This window comes from Pristiophorus japonicus, chromosome 6 (genome assembly GCF_044704955.1).
Source record: "Pristiophorus japonicus isolate sPriJap1 chromosome 6, sPriJap1.hap1, whole genome shotgun sequence".
Lineage (NCBI taxonomy): Eukaryota > Metazoa > Chordata > Chondrichthyes > Pristiophoridae > Pristiophorus > Pristiophorus japonicus.
The window spans coordinates 104,649,569-104,670,395 of NC_091982.1; the positions used below are offsets into that span (position 1 = coordinate 104,649,569).

General features: G+C 44.7%; 1 protein-coding gene across 1 annotated transcript in view; it reads right to left on the minus strand.

Annotated features, from left to right (window-relative positions):
* Positions 1-20,827, minus strand: part of LOC139265749 (connector enhancer of kinase suppressor of ras 2) — a 1,063,014-nt gene that overhangs the window by 213,577 nt on the left and 828,610 nt on the right. The window contains exon 12 of the mRNA XM_070883099.1: positions 14,243-14,481. Within this exon, the coding sequence (XP_070739200.1) occupies positions 14,243-14,481 (239 nt within the window). The remainder of the gene's footprint in view (positions 1-14,242; positions 14,482-20,827) is intronic.

A 20,827-nucleotide genomic window follows, 5' to 3' on the forward strand; every position in this document is an offset into this window, starting at 1 on the left:
TTCCAAGTACTTCTCGACCCTTGACATCGCCAATGGATTCTGGAGTATCCCTGTTAAAGGGGAAGACCAGTACAAATTTACATTCATATTTGAGGACCAGAGTTACACCTGGACATGCTTGCCTTCGGGGTTCCACAATGCCCCCACGATATTCCACAAAAGAATGGCTGCAATTTTAAAAGACATTTCCCACTCTACCTGCTTGCTGCAGTACGTAGATGACCTACTGCTGGCAACCGACAGCATGGAGGAACACCTGTCCCTTTTGCACGAACTTTTGACATTGTTGGCTGAGGCGGGACTAATGGTGAATCCCCATAAGGCTCAATTAGTAAAAGAACGGGTCACCTTTCTAGGAGTGTCCATTTCTCCAGAGGGATCATCCCCCGACTCTCACAAGGTAGAGATAATACAGCGACTGCCATTACCCACTTCGAAAACAGCTCTATGATCATTCTTGGGTTTGGTGGGGTACCAAAGGAACTTTATCCCAGGCTTTGCAGAGTGTGCAAAGCCCCTGTATGATTTAATAAAACTGCAGGGTGATGACATACACCCGGCATGGACTAATGCCCACACCCAGTCGGTGGCTAAATTAAAAACTGCAGTGACACAGGCCGCATGTCTGATCCCTCCTGACCCCACGCAGCCCTTCCATTTGGAGGTCGGGGCCACAGAGCAAAGCCTCACTGCAATTCTGTGCCAAATGTAAGCTGATCGATTACAGCCCATTGCATATGCGTCTCGAATCCTGCAGGGGGCAGAAAAGACGTATACCGCATGCGAGCGCCACCTACTGGTCATCTTCTGGTCGCTACATCACTTTACCTTTATTACAGGCTACAATCCTGCACAGCGGACACACACCTTTGAAACTACTGATGAAACCTGGAGATTCGCTAGTTTGCTCGCAGCGCCTCAGCAAATGGACATTGGAACTTAGGGAAAGAGACATTGATACCATTTCCAAACCCACCACATTGCTGCCACAATTTCTGATCTATGAGAGGGACCCGCATGAATGTCCGTTACCCCTGATTAACTTTGAGACCCATCCTGTGCAGAAAGAGCCCATACAGGGTGCCCCAGATGTCTACATCGATGGGTCCTCATATCACATTGAAGGATCCCCTCACACCGGGTATGCTGTGGTATTGCCAGAAAGAACCATCCAGCGAAGATGCAACAGACAGTCTTCACAATATGCAGAAATCGCCGCACTTCTAACTGCTGTGAAGGAAACCTCAGATAGATCTGTGAATATTTGGTCTGATAGTGCCTATACTATAAACACCTTGCTCCCCTTGCCCCTATACCACAAAAATGATTATTGTACGATAGACGGTAAGGCCCTGGTCCATGGGCTCTGGTTATGCCTGCTCTGGTCATACCTTAAACAGAAATCCCAGCCCTGCTTCATAGGAAAGGTAGCAGCCCATAGAAAAGGGGGTCCACATAGTGAGGGAAATTCCAGAGCAGACAGAGCAGCCAAGGATGCTGCGATTGATGGGGAGATAGAGGTTATAGTTGTTGTGCCCAGCAATGCTGTTAGCAAGGCCCCCCCAACAGATTACCTAGATTTAAAATCCCTGCAGCAGCAATACTGGTGATATGCTGTTGTAAGCGCTTGGCATGAGGAAGGCAGACCCCTTCCTCAACCAACAGCCTGGGCTCCCAATACCATACTAGCCACTGCACCTGAGTCAGATGAGCAGCTGCTGATGTTCAAAAGAAAGCCAAACGCCTGCCCGGTGGTGTGTGTTCCACCAGAGGTGGCTCAGGAACTGCTCTCCCTCTTTCATTCCCACCCCACAGCAGGGCACTATTCGGTCTTGGTAACCTTCTATAAGGTAGCATCCACAGCTTGGTGGCCTTCCATGAGGGAAACAATCGACCAATATGTGGCACGATGCCTACCGTGCCTGCAACACAATCCTCCCGCATGCACTAACCGAGCCTTGCTTCAAAGTGCCTCAAGGGCCATGGACTCACCTCCAGATAGACTTCATTGGGCCACTTCCACAGGCGCAAGGCAATTTTCAGCATGCCCTAGTGGTGGTGGATCAATTCACTAAATGGATCGAAGCATTCCCCTGCCGCTCCAACATCGCAATCACAGCAGCCAAAACATTATTGAATCATGTCTTTTGTAGGTGAGAAGTACCAGTACAAGTGGACAGCGATCAAAGTTCACACTTTACCGGTAAAATTTTTAGCCACCTGCAGGAAATGTTGGGGATAAAACACAAATTACATTTTGCTCACCACCCCCAGTCATCCGGAGGGGTCGAAAGGGGGAACAGGACCCTCAAGTTAATGTTAATAAAATTGTGCCGGACCACCCCATTCAATGGGCTAACATGCTGCCAATGTGCTTAATGGCAATGAGGTCCACACCTCATTGAACAATAGGGGTCTCCCCATAACAGGCCATGAGAACACCAGGCCAGCTAACACTAACAGGGATGAGTCCCCTGACAATGAAAACATGTAGTTCCAAGTGGCTGGAACGAGTGGTAGATCACACTGATGAGATCAATCGATTTGCCACCAAATTGGGGAAGTCAAAAAAGACAAATTAAAAGGTACTTTGAGAAGAAAGTACGTCCCTTTGAATACAAGGTGGGAGACTCAGTAATGATTCCAAATTATGGGAAAAAGAAGCTGCCTTCGAGCCCAGGTGGTGGGGATCGCATAAGATTATAGACCGATTGAACCCCGCGGTTTATTTGATTCAGTTACCGGGGAAGAAGGGCGTTAAGTACAAGAATTGGTTTCACATTAATCAGTTAAAAACTGCCAAAGAGTAAATACTGCACTGATCTTCTTTCTCACAGACCATGTTACAGATCCTCACGACTGTCAGGACGACACTGGCCAAGACCAAAGCCGAGGGAAGATGAAGAAACGGGAGCTGCAGCATGACTCACGAACATCATCAATCATCAATGTGCTGTGAGAAGCGACGGTGCACTGAAGGTACGGGAAGGGGAGAGTCTCCGCTGGAGATGTTATCGGACTGTTATTAAGTCCCCTACACCTCACGAGGTGGCGACCAAGTCAGGCTACTCACTTTTCTTCCTCTCCCCCTCAATACTTACGATATATGAGGGGTCAATAAGGATATTTCCCCCTCAAGGTGGGGAATTTGTAAGAATAAAAGTGTTTATTAATGTTTAAAATTGATTATGTGTATATATAAATGTTAAAAGTGTAGATTAACGGAAAGGCCTGTTTGTGTTGAGATAAAATGGAAGCCCACAGATTGCCAGCATGGGCTAAGTTTTGTAAGAAACAAAAGGAAAGTCCTCAGAGCTGCCGTATGGGTTTTGTGTATTGGAAAGCCATTTAAACTAATCAGAGATGGCTGAGCCAGACCAGACAGCCACATGTGTGAGGAGAGCCAATAAGAAGCTGCCCTGGAACCAAAGTCCAATCGGGAGACTTTCTGAGGACAATGACCTTGAGGAATATAAAAAACGCAAGCCAGGAACTTTTCTCTCTCTTCTCTAACTGCTGGGCACATGGCAAAAGACCTCCTGTTGAAGACCAGCCAAATCAGCATGCCATGTGTTCAAATCAGCCAGCAAAAGGGGCGTAACGTATATCGCTTTTTATTATAACCTTATTGTATCTCTGTTGTAAGTAAGGTAGACCTATAGGATATTTGACGACTGCTGTTAAATGCACGTGTATGTTTTTAATAAACTGTGCCAATTGTTCTGAAAGAATCATCTCACTGTCAAATATAAGCCCAGAGAGATTCAGAAATGCTACATACCTGAACAGTTTATGCGAGTTACTTTCAAGTAAAACTTTTTTTTATTAGTTTCTGGGATGTGGGTGTTGTTGATAAGACCAGAATTTATTGCCCATCCCTAATTGCCCTTGAGAAGATGGTGGAGGTCGCGGATTTGGGACTTCCACCCTTGCGTCTTCTTGAATCGCTCCATTCTGTGTGGTAAAGGTACTCTCATAGTGCTGTTAGGGAGAGAGTTCCAGGATTTTGAACCAGCAACAATAAAGGAACGGCGATATGTTTCCAAGACAGGATGGTGTGTAACTTGGATGGTGTTCCCATGTGCCTGCTGCCCTTGTCCTTCTAGGTGGTAGAGGTCACGGGTTTGAGAAGTGCTACCAAAGAAGTCTTGGTGAGTTGCTGCAGTGCATCTTGTAGATGGTACACACTGCAGCCACGGTGCGCTGGTGGTGGAGGGAGTGAATATTAAAGTTGTGGATGGGTGGCAATCAAGCGGGCTACTTTGTCCTGGATGGTGTAGAGCTTCTTCAGTGTTGTTGGAGCTGCACTCATCCAGGTAAGTGAGAGTATTCCGTCACACTCCTGTCTTGTACCTTGTGAATGGTGGAAAGGCTTTGGGGAGTCAGGAGGTGAGACACTCGCTGTAGAATACCCAATCTCTGAACTGCTCTTGTTGCCACAATGTTGATGTGGCTGGTCCAGTTAAGTTTCTGGTCAATGATGACCTCCAGGATGTTGATGATGGGGGATTCGGGATGCGGGACTTCAGTTACATGTAGAGAATAGAAAAACTGGGGTTTGTTCTCCTTAGAGCAGAGATGGTTGAGAAAGAAAAGAAAGACTTGCATTTATATTGCACTTTTCATGACCACTGAACATCTCAGAGCATTTTAAAGAAAATTAAGTACTTTTTGAAATATAGTCACTGTTGTAATGTAGAAAATACAGCAGCCAATTTGTGCACAGAATGCTCCCACAAACAGCAATGTGGTAATCAACATAATCTGATTTTAGTGATGTTGATTGAGGGATAAATATTTGCTAGGGTTAACTCCCCTGCTCTTCTTCGAAAAAGTGCCATGGAACCTTTTATGTCCACCTGAGAGTTTAACGTCTCATCCAAATGATAGAGGTGTTCAACATCTTAAAGAGTTTTGATGGAGTAAATAAGGAGAAACTGTTTCCAGTAGCAGAAGGGTTTGTAACCAGATGACACAGGTTTAAGGTATTTGGCAAAAGAACCAGAGGCTACATGAGGAAACATTTTTTGACACAGCGAGCTGTTATGATTTGAAATGCACTGCCTGAAAAGGTGGTGGAAGCAGATTCAACCGTACTTTTCAAAAGGGTCTTGGATAATGTTACGTATGTAATAACTTGATCGACTGAATACTGTAAACTCACTCAGGTGCAAACCTGGCTCAACTTTATTCGGGCCAAAATGCCCGCATTACATGGTTTCCTTTATATACCTGGCCCGCACACACGTCCGTACAGCCCAATGACCTCTGACAGTGGCGCTCCCTGGTGGCTAGTAACCCCAAGCATACATACATGACAACATCCCCTTTCAAAATCTTAGTATCAATTTTTTTACAAGTTAAGATGGTCTTTCCGCTGACGAATTGATTGTCTCAGTTCAACTCCAGTTCTGGGCGAGCGTTCTGAGTCAGTTATGACTGGAGGCTGGGTAGCCGATCTGATGGGAGTGGCAATGACCATGTCAGAGATTGAAAGTCCAGATTCATTGATGACGGTGGAGTCCCCTGATGAATGAATATAGGTTGGTTGGTCACTGATCATGTCTTCCTCAACTTGTTCCAGTTCATCCGTGTGCCACAGCTTTATCTGAGCAACATGTTTCCTGCATGTTTGCCCATTCTTGAGCCTGACAATAAACACTCTGTTACCCTCATTGGCTATAACAGTACCTGTGACCCACTTGGGACCTTGACCATAATTTAGCACATACACAGGATCGTTAACAGATGTCACGAGACACAGCAGCACGATCATGATATCATTGCTGATTTTGATGTCTGTTTTCAACACGATTATTCAGGTCAGGATGAACGAGAGCAAGCTTGGTCTTGAGACCTTTCTTCATCAATAGTCAGCAGGGGAGACCACGGTAAGCGTGTGGGGTCTTGTCCTGTAACTAAGCAATATGCATGACAAGCAAGTCTGCAGTGAACCCTGAGTTACACGTTTCATACTCTGCTTGATTGTTTGGACAGCACGCTCTGCTTGACCATTCGAAGCAGGTTTGAATGGGGCTGACCTCACATGTTTAATACCATTGAGTTTCATGAACTCTTGAAACTCCAGACTTGTGAAACAAGATCCGTTGTTGCTCACAACGATGTCAGGCAGACCATGAGTAGCAAACATGACACAAAAGCTCTCAATGGTAGCTGTGGATGTACTGGAAGACATGATTATACACTCTATCCACTTGGAATATGCATCCACCACAACAAAAAACAACTTACCCAGGAAAGGACCTGCAAAGTCGATGTGGATGCTCGACCATGGTTTGGATGGCCACGACCACAGACTCAGCGTAGATTCCACTGGTACTTTGTTTAGCTGCATGCAAGTGTTGCACTGATGCACGCATGATTCCAGATCAGAGTCAATTCCAAGTCACCATACGTGAGACCTGGCGGTGGTTTTCATCATGACAATACCGGGATGAGTGCTGTGTAGAGCACATACAAATTTCTTTCTGCCTTTCTTAGGCATAACAACATGATTACCCCACTGTAATCCTAAATCTGACTGAATGGATAGTTCGTCTTTGCGACGGTTGTAAGGTTTGGTCTCATCACACATTTCTATAGGTATATCAGACCAATCACCATTAAGGACACAATGTTTTACAACCAATAAAATCGGGTCCTGTCTGGTCCAGGTCCTAACTTGTTGGGCAGTGACAGGGGTTCTGTTATGTATTGTCCTGGCACATTAAATGTATAAGTACAATGGTGCACCACAGAGGGCGCTGTGGTGGGAGACCTGAAAGTACCTGCAAGACAGAGTATAAAAGGCTGCCCACCACACCTGAGAGGCACATTGGAGTTACCTAATAAAGGACTAAGGTCACAGCAGTTAATACAACACGAGACCGCGTGGAGTCAGTGATTTAAGTGCTACATACATCACAGGTTCCTTCACTCATAAAAGCATCCATAACTAACAGTAGAACTGCAGTTTGTGGTGTCTCCAGCTCTGGTGTGAGCAAAGGCAGATGGCTCAGTGCATCGGCACAATTCTCAGTGCCAGGTCTATGGTTAATGACATAATCATAGGCAGATAATGTCAGTGCCCACCTCTGGATGCGGGATGATGCATTGGTATTGATACCTTTGTTTTCCGAAAACAATGACATGAGTGGCTTGTGATCTGTTTCGAGTTCAAAACGAAGACCAAACAGGTACTGATGCATTTTTTTAGCCCCATATACGCAGGCTAAAGCTTCTTTTTCTACCATGCTGTAGGCTCTTTCCACCTTTGACAAACTTTTCGAAGCATACGCAACAGGTTGTAGTTTACCCGACTCATTTGCTTGTTGGAGCATGCAGCCAACCCCATATGATGAAGCATCACAGGCCAATACTAAACGCTTACACAGATCATAATGTACCAGCAACTTGTTTGAGCAAAGCAGATTTGTAGCTTTCTCGAAAGCTCTATCTTGAGACACACCCCGAACCCAGTTGTCGCCTTTTCTGAGCAGCATGTGGCTCTAATAAAGTGCTCGATTTAGGTAAGAAATTACCAAAGTAATTGAGTAGACCAAGGAATGAATGCAGCTCCATCACATTCTGAGGCCTGGGTGCATTTTTGATGGGCTTGGTTTTCGAGTCCGTAGGCCTGATGCCATCAGCAACAATCTTCCTCCCCAGAAATTCAACTTCCGGTGCCATGAAGATGCACTTAAAATGCTTTAGCCTGAGTCCCACTTTGTCCAGACGATGTAGAACCTCTTCAAGGTTGTTCAGGTGTTCGGCAGTGTCACAACCTGTGACCAGAATGTCATCTTGAAACATGACGGTTCTAGGGACTTAAATTTGGCTGCAGCCGAGCGAATTCCAAAGAACACCTGTTGTATATAAACAGTCCTTTATGAGTGTTGATGCACGTAAGTTTCTTCGACATGTCGATGAGCTCCTGTGTCATATAGGCCAACGTCAGATCCAGTTTAGTGAACGACTTCCCACCAGCTAGTGTTGCAAACAAGTCATCAGCCTTGAATAACGGGTACTGATCCTGTTTCGAAAATCGGTTGATCGTGACCTTGTAGTCTCCACAAATCCTGACAGTGCCATCACTCTTCAACACAGGAACAATGGAACTGGCCCATTTGTTAAATTCGACCAGTGATATGACCCCTTCACGTTGGAGTCGGTCCAGCTCAATTTCGACCTTCTCCCTCATCATGAATGGAACAGCCCAAGCTTTGTGATGGACGGGTCTTGCACCTAAGTCCAGGTGAATCTGCACCTTAGCTCTGGTGAAGTTTCCGATGGCCGGTTCAAACCGATGACAATGCTTTGATATCGTTCCAATTCCATTTGATTTTTTCAAGCCGATTCCTGTCGAACAGCGTTGGACCATTTTCTGCAACGATCCATAATGGTAGATCATGAACCACACCATCATACGACACCTTGACTACTGCAGTGCCAATCACCTGTATGAGTTCTTTGGCATTGACTGGACTCAGCTTAGGCTTCACAGCCTCAGTGTCCCACACTTGTTGAATGTCCTTTGGCTCATTATCGCTGACTCGCACCCGTGTCCAATTCCATCGATACCGGCATGCCATTTAGTTTCACATTAACCATTAACAGTTGGCTCTTTATCAGGAACAAATACAGTCCATACACTTCCTCCTCGGGTATCTCGGGTTGCATATCCAGATCCCCGCTGGACTGGTCATCATCACCCACGTGGTGAGTCGCAGCACGCTTGCTCAGTTGTGGACACATTCGCTGAAGATGCCCCACTTTCGAACAGCCTTTACCGATGTACTGTTTAAAATGACACTGATGATGCCGATGATTGCCCCCACAACATCAGGGCCAACAGGGTGAAATTGGATTTGTACCCATTGGCGGACTTTGAGCAGCTACAGGTTTTGCACACCCAGTCTAGTAGGCCCGGCCATAAGCAGCTCCGCCATACGACGACACAATCTTGTTTACAGTACTTGCCGTGGAGCTCCAAATCTTAAGATGATATCTGCCTTAAATTATCATCAATCATCATGCATGCCTGGGCAATCGTGATGGCCTTGCTCAAATCCAGCGTCTCCACAGCCAATAACTTCCAGAGAGTCACCTCGTGGTGGATTCCTATTACGAAGAAATCTCGCAGCATGTCTCCCAATGCATCTTCGAACTTACATGGCCCAGCAAGACGTCTTAGGTCGGCAATGAATTTCGACACATCCTGGCCCTCAGAACGAACATGCGTGTAGAATCGATAGCGTGAGATAATGATGCCTTCTTTTGGTTTGAGATGGTTGCGTACCAGAGCACACAATTCCTCATAGTCCTTGTCCGTTGGACGTGCAGGCGAGAAGAGATTCTTTATGAGGCCATAGATTTTCGGATCACAAACAGTGAGGAAAACCACCCTGCGCCTAACTACGTCAGTAGCTTCTTCCATTTTGTTGGCCACGAAGTACTGGTCCAGGCGATCAATAAAATCCGACCAGTCCTCTCCCTCCACGAATTTCTCCAGAATTCCAATGGTGCTCATTTTGCATGCGAAGATTCTTGAGTTACCTCGTCACCAAATGTTACATAGAAACATAGAAACATAGAAAATAGGTGCGGGAGTAGGCCATTCGGCCCTTCGAGCCTGCACCACCATTCAATATGATCATGACTGATCATGCCACTCCTGCCTTCTCTCCATACCCCCTGATCCCTTTAGCCATAAGAGCCACATCGAACTCCCTTTTGAATATATCCAACGAACTGGACTCAACAACTTTCTGTGGTAGAGAATTCCATAGGTTCACAATTTTCTGGGTGAAAAAGTTTCTCCTCATCTCGGTCCGAGACGGCCTACCCCTTATCCTTAGACTGTGACCCCTAATACTGGGCTTCCCCAACATCGGGAACATTCTTTCTGCATCTAATCTGTCCAATCCCGTCAAAATTTTAAATGTTTCGATGAGATCCCCTCTCATTCTTCTAAATTCCAGTGAATATAAGCCTAGATGATCCAGTCTTTCTTCATATGTCAATCCTGCCATCCAGGGAACCAGTCTGGTGAACCTTCGCTGCATTTCCTCAATAGCAAGAATGTCCTTCCTCAGATTAGGAGGCCAAAACTGTACACAATACTCAAGGTGTGGTTGCACCAAAGCCCTGTACAACTGCAGTAAGACCTTCCTGCTCCGATACACAAAACCTCTCGCGATGAAGGCCAACATGCCATTTGCTTTCTTTACTGCCTGCTGTATATGCATGTCTACTTTCAATGACTGATGTACCATGACACCCAGTTCTCGTTGCACCTCCCTTTTTACTAATCTGTCACCATTCAGATAATAGTCTGCCTTCCTGTTTTTGCCATCAAAGTGGATAACCTCACATTTATTCACATTATACTGCATCTGCCATGCATTTACCCATTCACCTAACCTGTCCAAGTCATCCTGCAGCCGCTTAGCATTCTCCTCACAGCTCACACTGCCACTCAGCTTAGTGTCATCTGCAAACTTGGAGATAATACCTTCAATTCCTTCGTCTAAATCATTAATATATATTGTAAATAGCTGGGGTCTCAGCACTGAACCTTGCGGCACTCCACTAGTTACTGCCTGCCATTCTGAAAAGGACCCGTTTATTCCCACTCTTTGCTTCCTTTCTGCCAGCCAGTTCTCTATCCACGTCAATACATTACCCCCAATATCATGTGCTTTAATTTTGCACACTAATTTCTTGTGTGGGACCTTGTTAAAAGCCAAATACACCACATCCACTGGTTCTCCCTTATCCGCTCTACTAGTTACATCCTCAAAAAATTCTACAAGATTTGTCAAGCATGATTTCCCTTTCATAGATCCATGCTGACTTGGACCGATCCTGTCACTGCTTTCCAAATGCGCTATTACATCTTTAATAATTGATTCCAGCATTTTTCCCACTACCGATGTCAGGCTAACCGGTCTATAATTTCCTGTTTTCTCTCTCCCTCCTTTTATAAAAAGTGGGATTACATTAGCTATCCTCCAATCCATAGGAACTGATCCAGAGTCTATAGAATGTTGGAAAATGATCACCATTGCATCCACTATTTCTAGGGCCACTTCCTTAAGTCCTCTGGGATGCAGACTATCAGGCCCTGGGGATTTATCGGCCTTCAATCCCATCAATTTCCCTAACACCATTTCCTGACTAATAAGGATTTCCCTCAGTTCCTCCTTCTCGCTAGACTCTCGGTCCCCTAGTATTTTCGGGAGATTATTCGTGTCTTCCTTAGTGAAGACAGAACCAAAGTATTTGTTCATTGGTCTGCCATTTCCTTGTTCACCTTATTCTGACTGCAAGGGACCTACATTAGTCATCACTAATCTTTTTCTCTTCACATATCTGTAGAAGCTTTTGCAGTCAGGCTGGGAACTCAACATCCAGGGGTATTCAACATTCAGGAAGGATAGAATAAAAGGAAAAGGAGATGGGGTAGCTACAGTTGTACAGGGCCTTGGTGAGGTCACACCTGGAGTATTGTGTACAGTTTTGGTCTCCTAACTTGAGGAAGGACATTCTTGCTATTGAGGGAGTGCAGCGAAGATTCACCAGACTGATTCCCGGGATGGTGGGACTGACCTATCAAGAAAGACTGGATCAACTGGGCTTGTATTCACTGGAGTTCAGAAGAATGAGAGGGGATCTCATAGAAACGTTTAAAATTCTGACGGGTTTTGACAGGTTAGATGCAGGAAGAATGTTCCCAATGTTGGGGAAGTCCAGAACCAGGGGTCACAGTCTAAGGATAAGGGATAAGCCATTTAGGACCAAGATGAGGAGAAACTTCTTCACCCAGAGAGTGGTGAACCTGTGGAATTCTCTACCACAGAAAGTAGTTGAGGCCAATTCACTAAATATATTCAAAAGGGAGTTAGATGAGGTCCTTACTACTGGGGGGATCAAGGGGTATGGCGAAAAAGCAGGAAGGGGGTACTGAAGTTGCATGTTCAGCCATGAACTCATTGAATGGCGGTGCAGGCTAGAAGGGCTGAATGGCCTGCTCCTGCACCTATTTTCTATGTTTCTATGTTTCTATGTTCCCTGCAAGTTTACTCTCATACTCTATTTTACCCCTCCTAATTAAACCTTAGTCCTCCTCTGCTGAATTCTAAATTTCTCCCAGTCCTCAGGTTTGCAGCTTTTTCTGGCCGATTGATATGCCTCTTCCTTGGATTTAACACTATCCCTAATTTCCCTTGTTAGCCATGGTTGAGCCACCTTCCCCGTTTTATTTTTATGCCAGACAGCGATGTACAATTGTTGTAGTTCATCCATGTGATCTTTAAATGTCTGCCATTGCCTATCTACCATCAACCCTTTAAACATCATTCGGCAGTCTATCCTAGCCAATTCACGTCTCATACCATCGAAGTTACCTTTCTTTAAGTTCAGGACCTTAGTCTCTGAGTTAACGCATGTTTACAATATTCAGTCTATCGAGTTATTATGTACGTACTGAATACTGTAAACTCACTCAGGTGCAAACCTGGCTCAACCTTATTCGGGACCAAAGTGCCCGCATTACATGGTGGCTTCCTTTATATACCTGGCCCGCACACACGTGCGTACAGCCCAATGACCTCCGACAGTGGCGCCCCCTGGTGGCTATTAACCCCAAGCATACATACATGACAGATAAATTCTTGAAAATGTGGTAGCCAATTTGCACACAGCAAGACCCCACAAACAGCAATGAGATAGATGATCAGATGATCTGTTTTAGCTGCTTGAGGGATAAATATTGATCTATGATTAAAAACCCACACAGAATGGAAAAAAATTAATGTCAGTGCTCAAAAGGTTGCCAGAAGTCACACAAAACAGGAACTGGCATAGAAAACACTGAAAAATAACTGCACGTCAGCAAAAATAACATTCCGTGCAGGGTGATAGTGACGGCAACAAACTCTCAGGATTCTCAGAAAGGTATACATCTCAGAACTCTTTCAATTGTGCTGTAGCCTTGTAATATACTGCTAGACATGCTTTATTCTCTGTACAAGATCAATATCTTGCTGGTTCTGTTGCACTGACAAGTAGATATGTTGACCCATCTTGTTTAAATAGTGGACTGATTTTTTTTTCCAGAACTCCTCCAGAATAAATTAGAGAGTTGCGATTACGGTTGGCGATATTAATGATCATATGACTCATCTCTTATTTCAATGGAAGTGTTGACCCATTTAAACTAATTAATACCTCAGTTAAAACAACGGAGAGGAAAGTTGTGTGAACACTTGCCCTTCACAATGGTAATTCCTAGCCTTTTATTCTTGTGTTCGACGAACGCACTTTGCAGATATTTCCACGAGTTCTTGAAGGTTCATGTACTGTAACAATTCTGATATTGTTGATCCTGTACTAAGTGAAGTGCAGACCATCGAGCTATTCAGTACATCGCATAAAACACACAACACCACCATATCTCACAGAGCACAGAGGAAGACAGGTTTCTGATTGTAATATGATCAGAATTTTGCATATTTTACATGTCATGAATCAACCAAACTTTTGCCTGATGTAACAAAGGAAATCGTCACAGCTCAAATAATACTGATTTAAAAAGCAGCAAATTAAACTACAGTGCGCCCAACAAAGTTACTGAATCACCATTAGAAACCCAAGTTTTGATGCATTTGACACAGATGACACTAGTCACTGCTGACTGATGGTTATTAAGAAGAGTCAGTGAGGATTTAGTGGCACTTTAGTCAGAAAAGAAATGAATTTATATTTGGCAATCTTTGCCATTGGAAGTTAAGCTGGTGTCTAGTATTCCTTTAGAACACTTCTGAGGGACCAAAAACGTAAAATTGTCACTGATACAAATATTTTCTGACTTATAGGTGCCAAATCTTGTCCACTGGCATTAAACATCACTGTCAAAGCTACACTCTTAGTTTAAAAGGGTGATTCTTTTACTTTGATAACACATGAATTATACCAAGTTATTCAGAATATACTTCCAAATCCAAGGCCCACGCAATCTTTGCTAAGCTTCATTAATCAAACCGCAACACATGTTCGACTTGAGCCCGAGAAACAAACTGGCTGGGTAATATGCAAATAAAAATGAACATAAGAACATAAGAAATAGGAGCAGGAGTAGGTCATTTGGCCCCTCGAGCCTGCTCCGCCATTCAGTAAGATCATGGCTGGTCTGACGGCTGATCTGAATGGTAAAGCCAAACAATAAGATGTAATAACTCACGTGATAGAGGGGCACGGTGTTGCTTTCAGGCAGTGGAAAATTCAAGATATCCTGAGAAGTGGGATCAAGTCTCACAGGGGCTGTCAGTACAGAGGGACTAATAGGGTAGCTGGGGCTTCCTGGGTTCTTCTTCCTCCTTGATCTCCTGCCTGTGTCTCTCTTGCTGTCCCTCTGTGTCATAGGCTCCTCTTGAATGATCAGAATCTTATCATCACTTAGGTATCGTAGAAGTGAATCCTCTGGGTCAAATGAGGAGAGAACCAGAAAGTAGTAAGTTAATTTGCAAACACTTTGGGGCGCACAAGCTTCTGAAACTTTTAGTTGAAGTATCACTTCCTTTAAAAGTTCAGGCAACCACAAGGCAACATCATCGCAGCCCACAACCGCGTTAGATGCTACCCAATCAAGAAACATTCCATTACAACTAAATAACAAAGCTATTTTGGGGTACTGGTAAAGTTTCCTCCAAGAAATCAATCGTAGCTTTAAATCCTCTCATGTTGCCCATGATAAAGCATAATGTGGTTCATGTGCAGTATGCGCGAGTTATGTTCTCAGTTTGGTAACCATTTCCTGCACTGTGATCATATGGCTAGATGAAAATGTTTTATTTTAGGCGCTACTTTAACAGTAATGTAGACAATTATATATCTTTTTGATAATACAAAATCAATTACATGAAGAAAATCCTAGATAATATCACAAACTGCTTATATCCAGTTTTACAAAGAAATTTTCACCCTTATGATATTTCTACACAGTTCAAAAACAGCACAAGGATCACCTCTGCTGGCTTACTTCATGAATGCTTATAGCCTTACAGAAGCTTAGGCCATCGGTCGGGCCAAACTGTTCAAGAGAATCTACTAAAGAGCGCGAGACCCAACCCCAGCGGCAGCCTACAAAACAGCCAGCCCAAACAGCACCGACGCAGCTGAAGATAGGAAGTAAAAATAATCAAAATCAAAGTGTGAAGTCACAGGAAAGAAGGGAAGTGATTGGTTGGTAAGTTTTTCTCTCTTTTCTGGGGCATTGGTTTGAATTAAGATCTGTATGTCGTCCAGGACTTGCTGCAGGCGAGCATGGGCTGCTTCATTATCTGGGGCGTTACAAATGGAACTGAACACTGTGCAGTCATCAGCGAACATCCCCACTTCTGACCTTATGGAGAGAAAGTGTTTGAAGCAGCTGAAGATGATTGGGCCTAGGACACTTCCCTGAGGAACTCCTGCAGCGATGTCCTGGGGCTGAGATGATTGATCTCCAACAATCGCAACCATCTTCCTTTGTGCCAGGTCTGACTCCAGCCAATGGAGGGTTTTCCCTGATTCCCATTGGCTTCAATTTTACTAGGGCTCGTTGATGTCACACTCGGTCAAATGCTACCTTGATGTCAAGGGCAGTCAGTTTCACTTCTCCTCTGGAATTCAGCTCTTTGTCCATGTTTGGACCAAGACTGTAATGAGTTCTGGAGCTGAGTGGTCCTGACGGAACCCAAACTGAGCATCGGTAAGCAGGTTATTGGTGAGTAAGTGCCGCTTGATAGCACTGTCGATGACACTTTCCATCACCTTGCTGATGACTAAGAGATTACTGATTGGCCGGACTGGACATACCTGGGCAATTTTCCACATTGTCGGATTGATGTGGTAGCTGTACTGGAGCAGCTTGGCTATGGGCGCGGCTAGTTCTGAACGCAAGTCTTCAGCATGACAGTTGGGATGTTGTCTGGGCCCACAGCCTTTGCTGTACCCAGAGCACTCAGCTGTTTCTTGATATCATGTGGCATGAATTGAATTGGCTGAAGACTGTCTTCTGTGATGGTGGGGACATCAGGAGGAGGCTGATATGGATCATCCACTCAGCATTTCTGGCTGAAAATGGTTGCAAACACTTCAGCCTTGTCTTTTGCACTCGCGTACTGGGCTCCGTCATGATTGAGCATGAGGGTGTTCATGGAGCCTCCTCCTCCCGTTAGTTGTTTAATTGTTCGCCTCCATTCACGACTGGATGTGGCAGAGGTTTGATCTGCTCAGTTGATTGTGGGATTGCTCAACGTAACCTCAAGGAACAGCACCTCATCTTTCCATTAGGCACTTTGCAGCCTTCTGGACTCAACATCCAGTTCAAAAATTTCAACCATAACCTCTGCCCCTATTTTTTCACATTGCAGCAGCTGTTGATGATTCTCATTTACACCTCATCTAGACCCATCTTTTGTTTCTTGACTTGTCCCATTACTATCTCCTTTTGCCTTGTACCATCATCCCTTTTGTCTTTTAATCTCTCCTGCTCCCATCCTATTACAGACCTTCCCTTTTGTTCTTTCCTTCCCTCCCCCTTTCCCTGTCCCTGCACTTGCTTAAAATCTGTTACATCCCTAACTTTTTCCAGTTGTGACAAAGGGTAATTGACCCCAAACTTCCGGTTGCCTGCCACTTTAATTCTCTGCTCCACTCCCACTCTGACCTCTCCGTACTCAGCCCCTTACACTGTTCCAACAAAGCTCAACATAAACTCAAGGGACAGCACCTTGATGGGTGGGATGTTAAACCGAGGCCCCGTCAGCCCTCTCAAGTGGATGTAAAAGATCCCATGGCACTATTTTGAAGAAGCACAGGGGGTGTCCTGGCCAATATTTATCCCTCAATCAACATAACAAAAAAAAATAACTGGTCATTACCACATTGCTATTTGTAGGAGCTTGCTCGTGCACAAATTGGCTGCCGCATTTCCTACATTACAACAGTGACCACATTCCAAAATGTACTTCATTGACTGTAAAGCACTTTGAGACATTCGGTGGTCATGAAAGGCATTATATAAATCCAAGTCTTTCTTTCTTTCTGAAACATTAACTCTGTTTCTCCACAGATGCTGCCTGACCTGCTGAGTATTTCCAGGATTTTCTTTAGACATGAAAATCAGACTGCAGCAATGCTGCTGGTCTAAAGGAGTTAAGGTACAGAACAGCCATGATCTAATTGAATGGCAGAACAGCCTCAAGGGACAGAATGGCCTACTTCTATTCCTATGTTCGTATGTTAAGGCTTTAACTTCAAGTACATAAACAGTTTATAGAGAGCTTGCCATACCAGGACTGAGAATATTAAACTGTCCTCAGTAACTACATCTAATTGTACCTCATGCACTAAGGTCAAAAGCTGGCAAGCACAGTCTTTGGAAGCAGGTTTCTCCTGTGCCTCTTTGGACTATGAAAATAAGGCATAATAGGAAGATTGCCAAGGCAGGATAAATGCAGGGGTCTATTACATATGCCTTCTCTCCAAAAAGGTTGAACCCATTCAAGATTAGCAATAAGAAGACAACAGTTTGTGGTCTTCCTGATCCTTCTAGTCCTGTCAGGCTTGAAGAGTTTCTTTGCCGGCTGATTACCAGCTTTCTTATCCTCAATGACAAATTAGGGAAGTTTCAGTCTTCTGCACATCATTTTCAACTGAAATCCCTGACAAAACCTGCACAAAGTAAGATTGAGGAGAAGACTCCAGAGACAGTGGTTGCAGCTGTTGGTTATAAGGAATAATTTGTGCATATGACACAAAATCTGACATATAAATTAAGTTCTGAAATCACCGAGCCAATTAACAATTTATCATGAAAATATGCCAAGAAATTTGATTTGAAACAATCATGGACTAAAATTACAGTGTCAATAATCTTTACCTAAGTGAGACATATGGGCATGAGTTTTCTGAAAACTTGCACCGTAGTACTGGCGAGTGGCATTATTACAATACAGAAACTTGAGGAAATTATAGTGTGAGTTAATTATGCCATTACATACCCCATGCCATAACTTGCTGGGGCTTTTGTGCTGCTCCACAGAGACCCTCGCTTAAACAGTTGAACAGCTAGTTATTGCATCGCTACCCCCCCCATTATAATCAATGGCGAGATTGAGTTTGCTGAATTATTGCCACTTGATCGCCACAGCCACTTAGATCATTACAGAATGGTGCTGGAGGGCTTGGTATGTTTGTTACAATCACAGGAATTGTAGTTTACTGTTTAACTTAAGAAATAATTTTGTTGCTGACATTAAATGCTTTTCTTTAGTATTCAGTGGTGTCGTTCTGACAATGTCTAGGGTCATTGGTGCAATAAAGCAGGAGAGGGTTCCTGGTTCCTAGCCTTAAAGTACTATCCGGCTATGACTTATAAGTAACTGGGATCATTAATCCTGTGTGTTGTGATTATGGTCGTTAATGATCATAATGTGCCCATTTACACCTTAATAAAATCCAAGTCATAAATCAGAAATTGCACTAGGATTACACACTGTTTGAGCAATTGAAGACTAAAAGCCTGTTCTCCATGTTATTTGCACAATACAGGGAACAGAGGCTGGCTGGCTGCGGGCAGGTAGGCCTTAGATGCGAAGGGTCAGTCTGGAGGAGGGATGGTGGGGTCGCTGTGGTCGGGGATCGGCATGACAGTATCGGGTATCGGGAGACTGGGGGGGGGGGGGGAGGGGTTCGGCCCGGGATCAGGTGGATCGGGATTGGGAGGATAGGCGGGGTTGGGACGGGGATTGCAGGGGGTCGACGGGGAGGTGTTGGCCGGAGATCGGCAGGGGGGGAGAAAGAGGATCGCGGCCAGCCACCAGAAGATTGTGGCAGGCCTCAGCATCATCGGTGGGGTGGCCTGGGGAGGCGATCTGAGGCCTCGTGGTAGGGTCTCCGATCACAGGGTTGGGTTAGACAGGACCCTGGATTCAGGAGGTAGGTATAAAGCCACTTAGCTCTTGGAGGCAGCAGGTTTAACAGCCGGATTACAAATTGTGTGAAACCCGTCCACATGCAGTTAAATTCTAAATGGAGGTTAAAAAGGAGGCTTCCAGCTGCATTATAATATTTAAATTGACATTCTGCCCTCTGGGAGCAGTTTGGTCACCTGCCCCCCCCCCCATCCTGCTCCCGTCAAAACCGGAAGAGGATGGGTTGGAGGTGGGATCAGGTCAGGAATTCCAGTTTCAACAATTTAACTACCCCATGCTCCAAACCCACCCATTTATTTTAAGGGAAAATTCCAGCCATTATATTTCACATTGTAGAAAATGTTACAGCTACATGAAAATGCTCACTGTTACATTCATTTTCAGCATAAGTATGATCCATTATATGTGCTAGCAAGTACCTGTGTACATTAGGAAATATTCTTGTGTTGCATCACTTGTTTTCAGTATATCATGTAGTATTCGGCACAATAGTTAAAAAAGCAAACTTTCTCAGAATTGAAGTCAGCAAAGTCAGCTGACAAAAAAATGATGGTGGCTGTGGCGAAAGGCCCTCTCTTTTATGGGCGGCCAGGGCGCCCCAGCCAAGACAGTGTCGTGATCCGGAGGCGCAAACGTTGCTATAAAAGGGGGCAATTTTGGCCGTGACTTTGTGGGACAGTGTAAAAATGGTGATAGGGAGTCATCAGCCTGATTTACATTTCTCCTGATTAAAGTCAATGGAAATAAAAATCAGGAGAGATATAAAACGAGCTGCCGACTCGCCATCACACAAAGATCTACCCCAACTACCTCTGCACAGAAACATTTCAATAAAGTTATAAACAAACCCCATCAGAATTAAAAGGAAACTAAAAAGGAAACATTTTCACGCCATCAGATTCAAATTGATTGAATTGAAGCTTATAGTTCTCCACCATTACATATACCATCTCAGTGTACCAAACACAAGTGTACCTCAAAACTGACCAGTGGCAACAGAAACAGCTGAAACAGCTAATGGGGCTGGACTTTCGGTTCTGCTCATTTTAGAGTGTTAATGGCGGCGGGGCGGTAAAGTTTGCACCCGGGAACAGTTTGCGCCTCAGTCAGCAAAATTCATCAGCTGGGCCCTGAGTGTGGAGCGGAGCGCGAAGGGAGGCGGTACACACCTCTCTTAGGGCGCAAGGCCGGCTGAGCAACTGAAAATCCGTTGCTGAAGAGCAGGCCTCGGAGTGCCCCAAGATAGGCTTCTGTGTAAAAAATATCGCACCTAAAAACACAACAAACATTCCCAATACCTTAAACACCCCACAATAAGCTACATCGCGAAAATAAAACTAAACAAAACATTCAAACTTACCTCATTCACCAATTCCATCACTCACTGCAGCCAGCACAGCTCTGACCATCTGATTTCCCAGGTGGCCCACCAAGGTGCATTGTGGGGTGCTATAGGGTGAGTGCACAACAAATTTCACCGTGCAGTCGAAACCGGCAGCATTGCACGCCGGCTCGACACTCCCAGGCGTTGCTGCTCTGCGTTCCCGCAAAACCGGCAATTAATTTCCCGGCGGGGCTCTGGGAGCTGGCCGCCCGCCCGGAAACCATCGCCGCCTCCATTACCGCCCCTCCGGGGCACGATCAGAGGCGGCAACATAACAAAAATCCAGCCCATGCTGTTCTACAGTTCTACAGCATCAACGGACCACAAGAGCTGAATTCCAACTGTGAGTAAACTAGGCAAATCTGCACTTTAAATGACCCAACTTTGTGCACAAATATAACCTAGGCTAATATGATATGTCTTCATTTATACTAATTAAAACAAAATGAATTCACATTTGTGA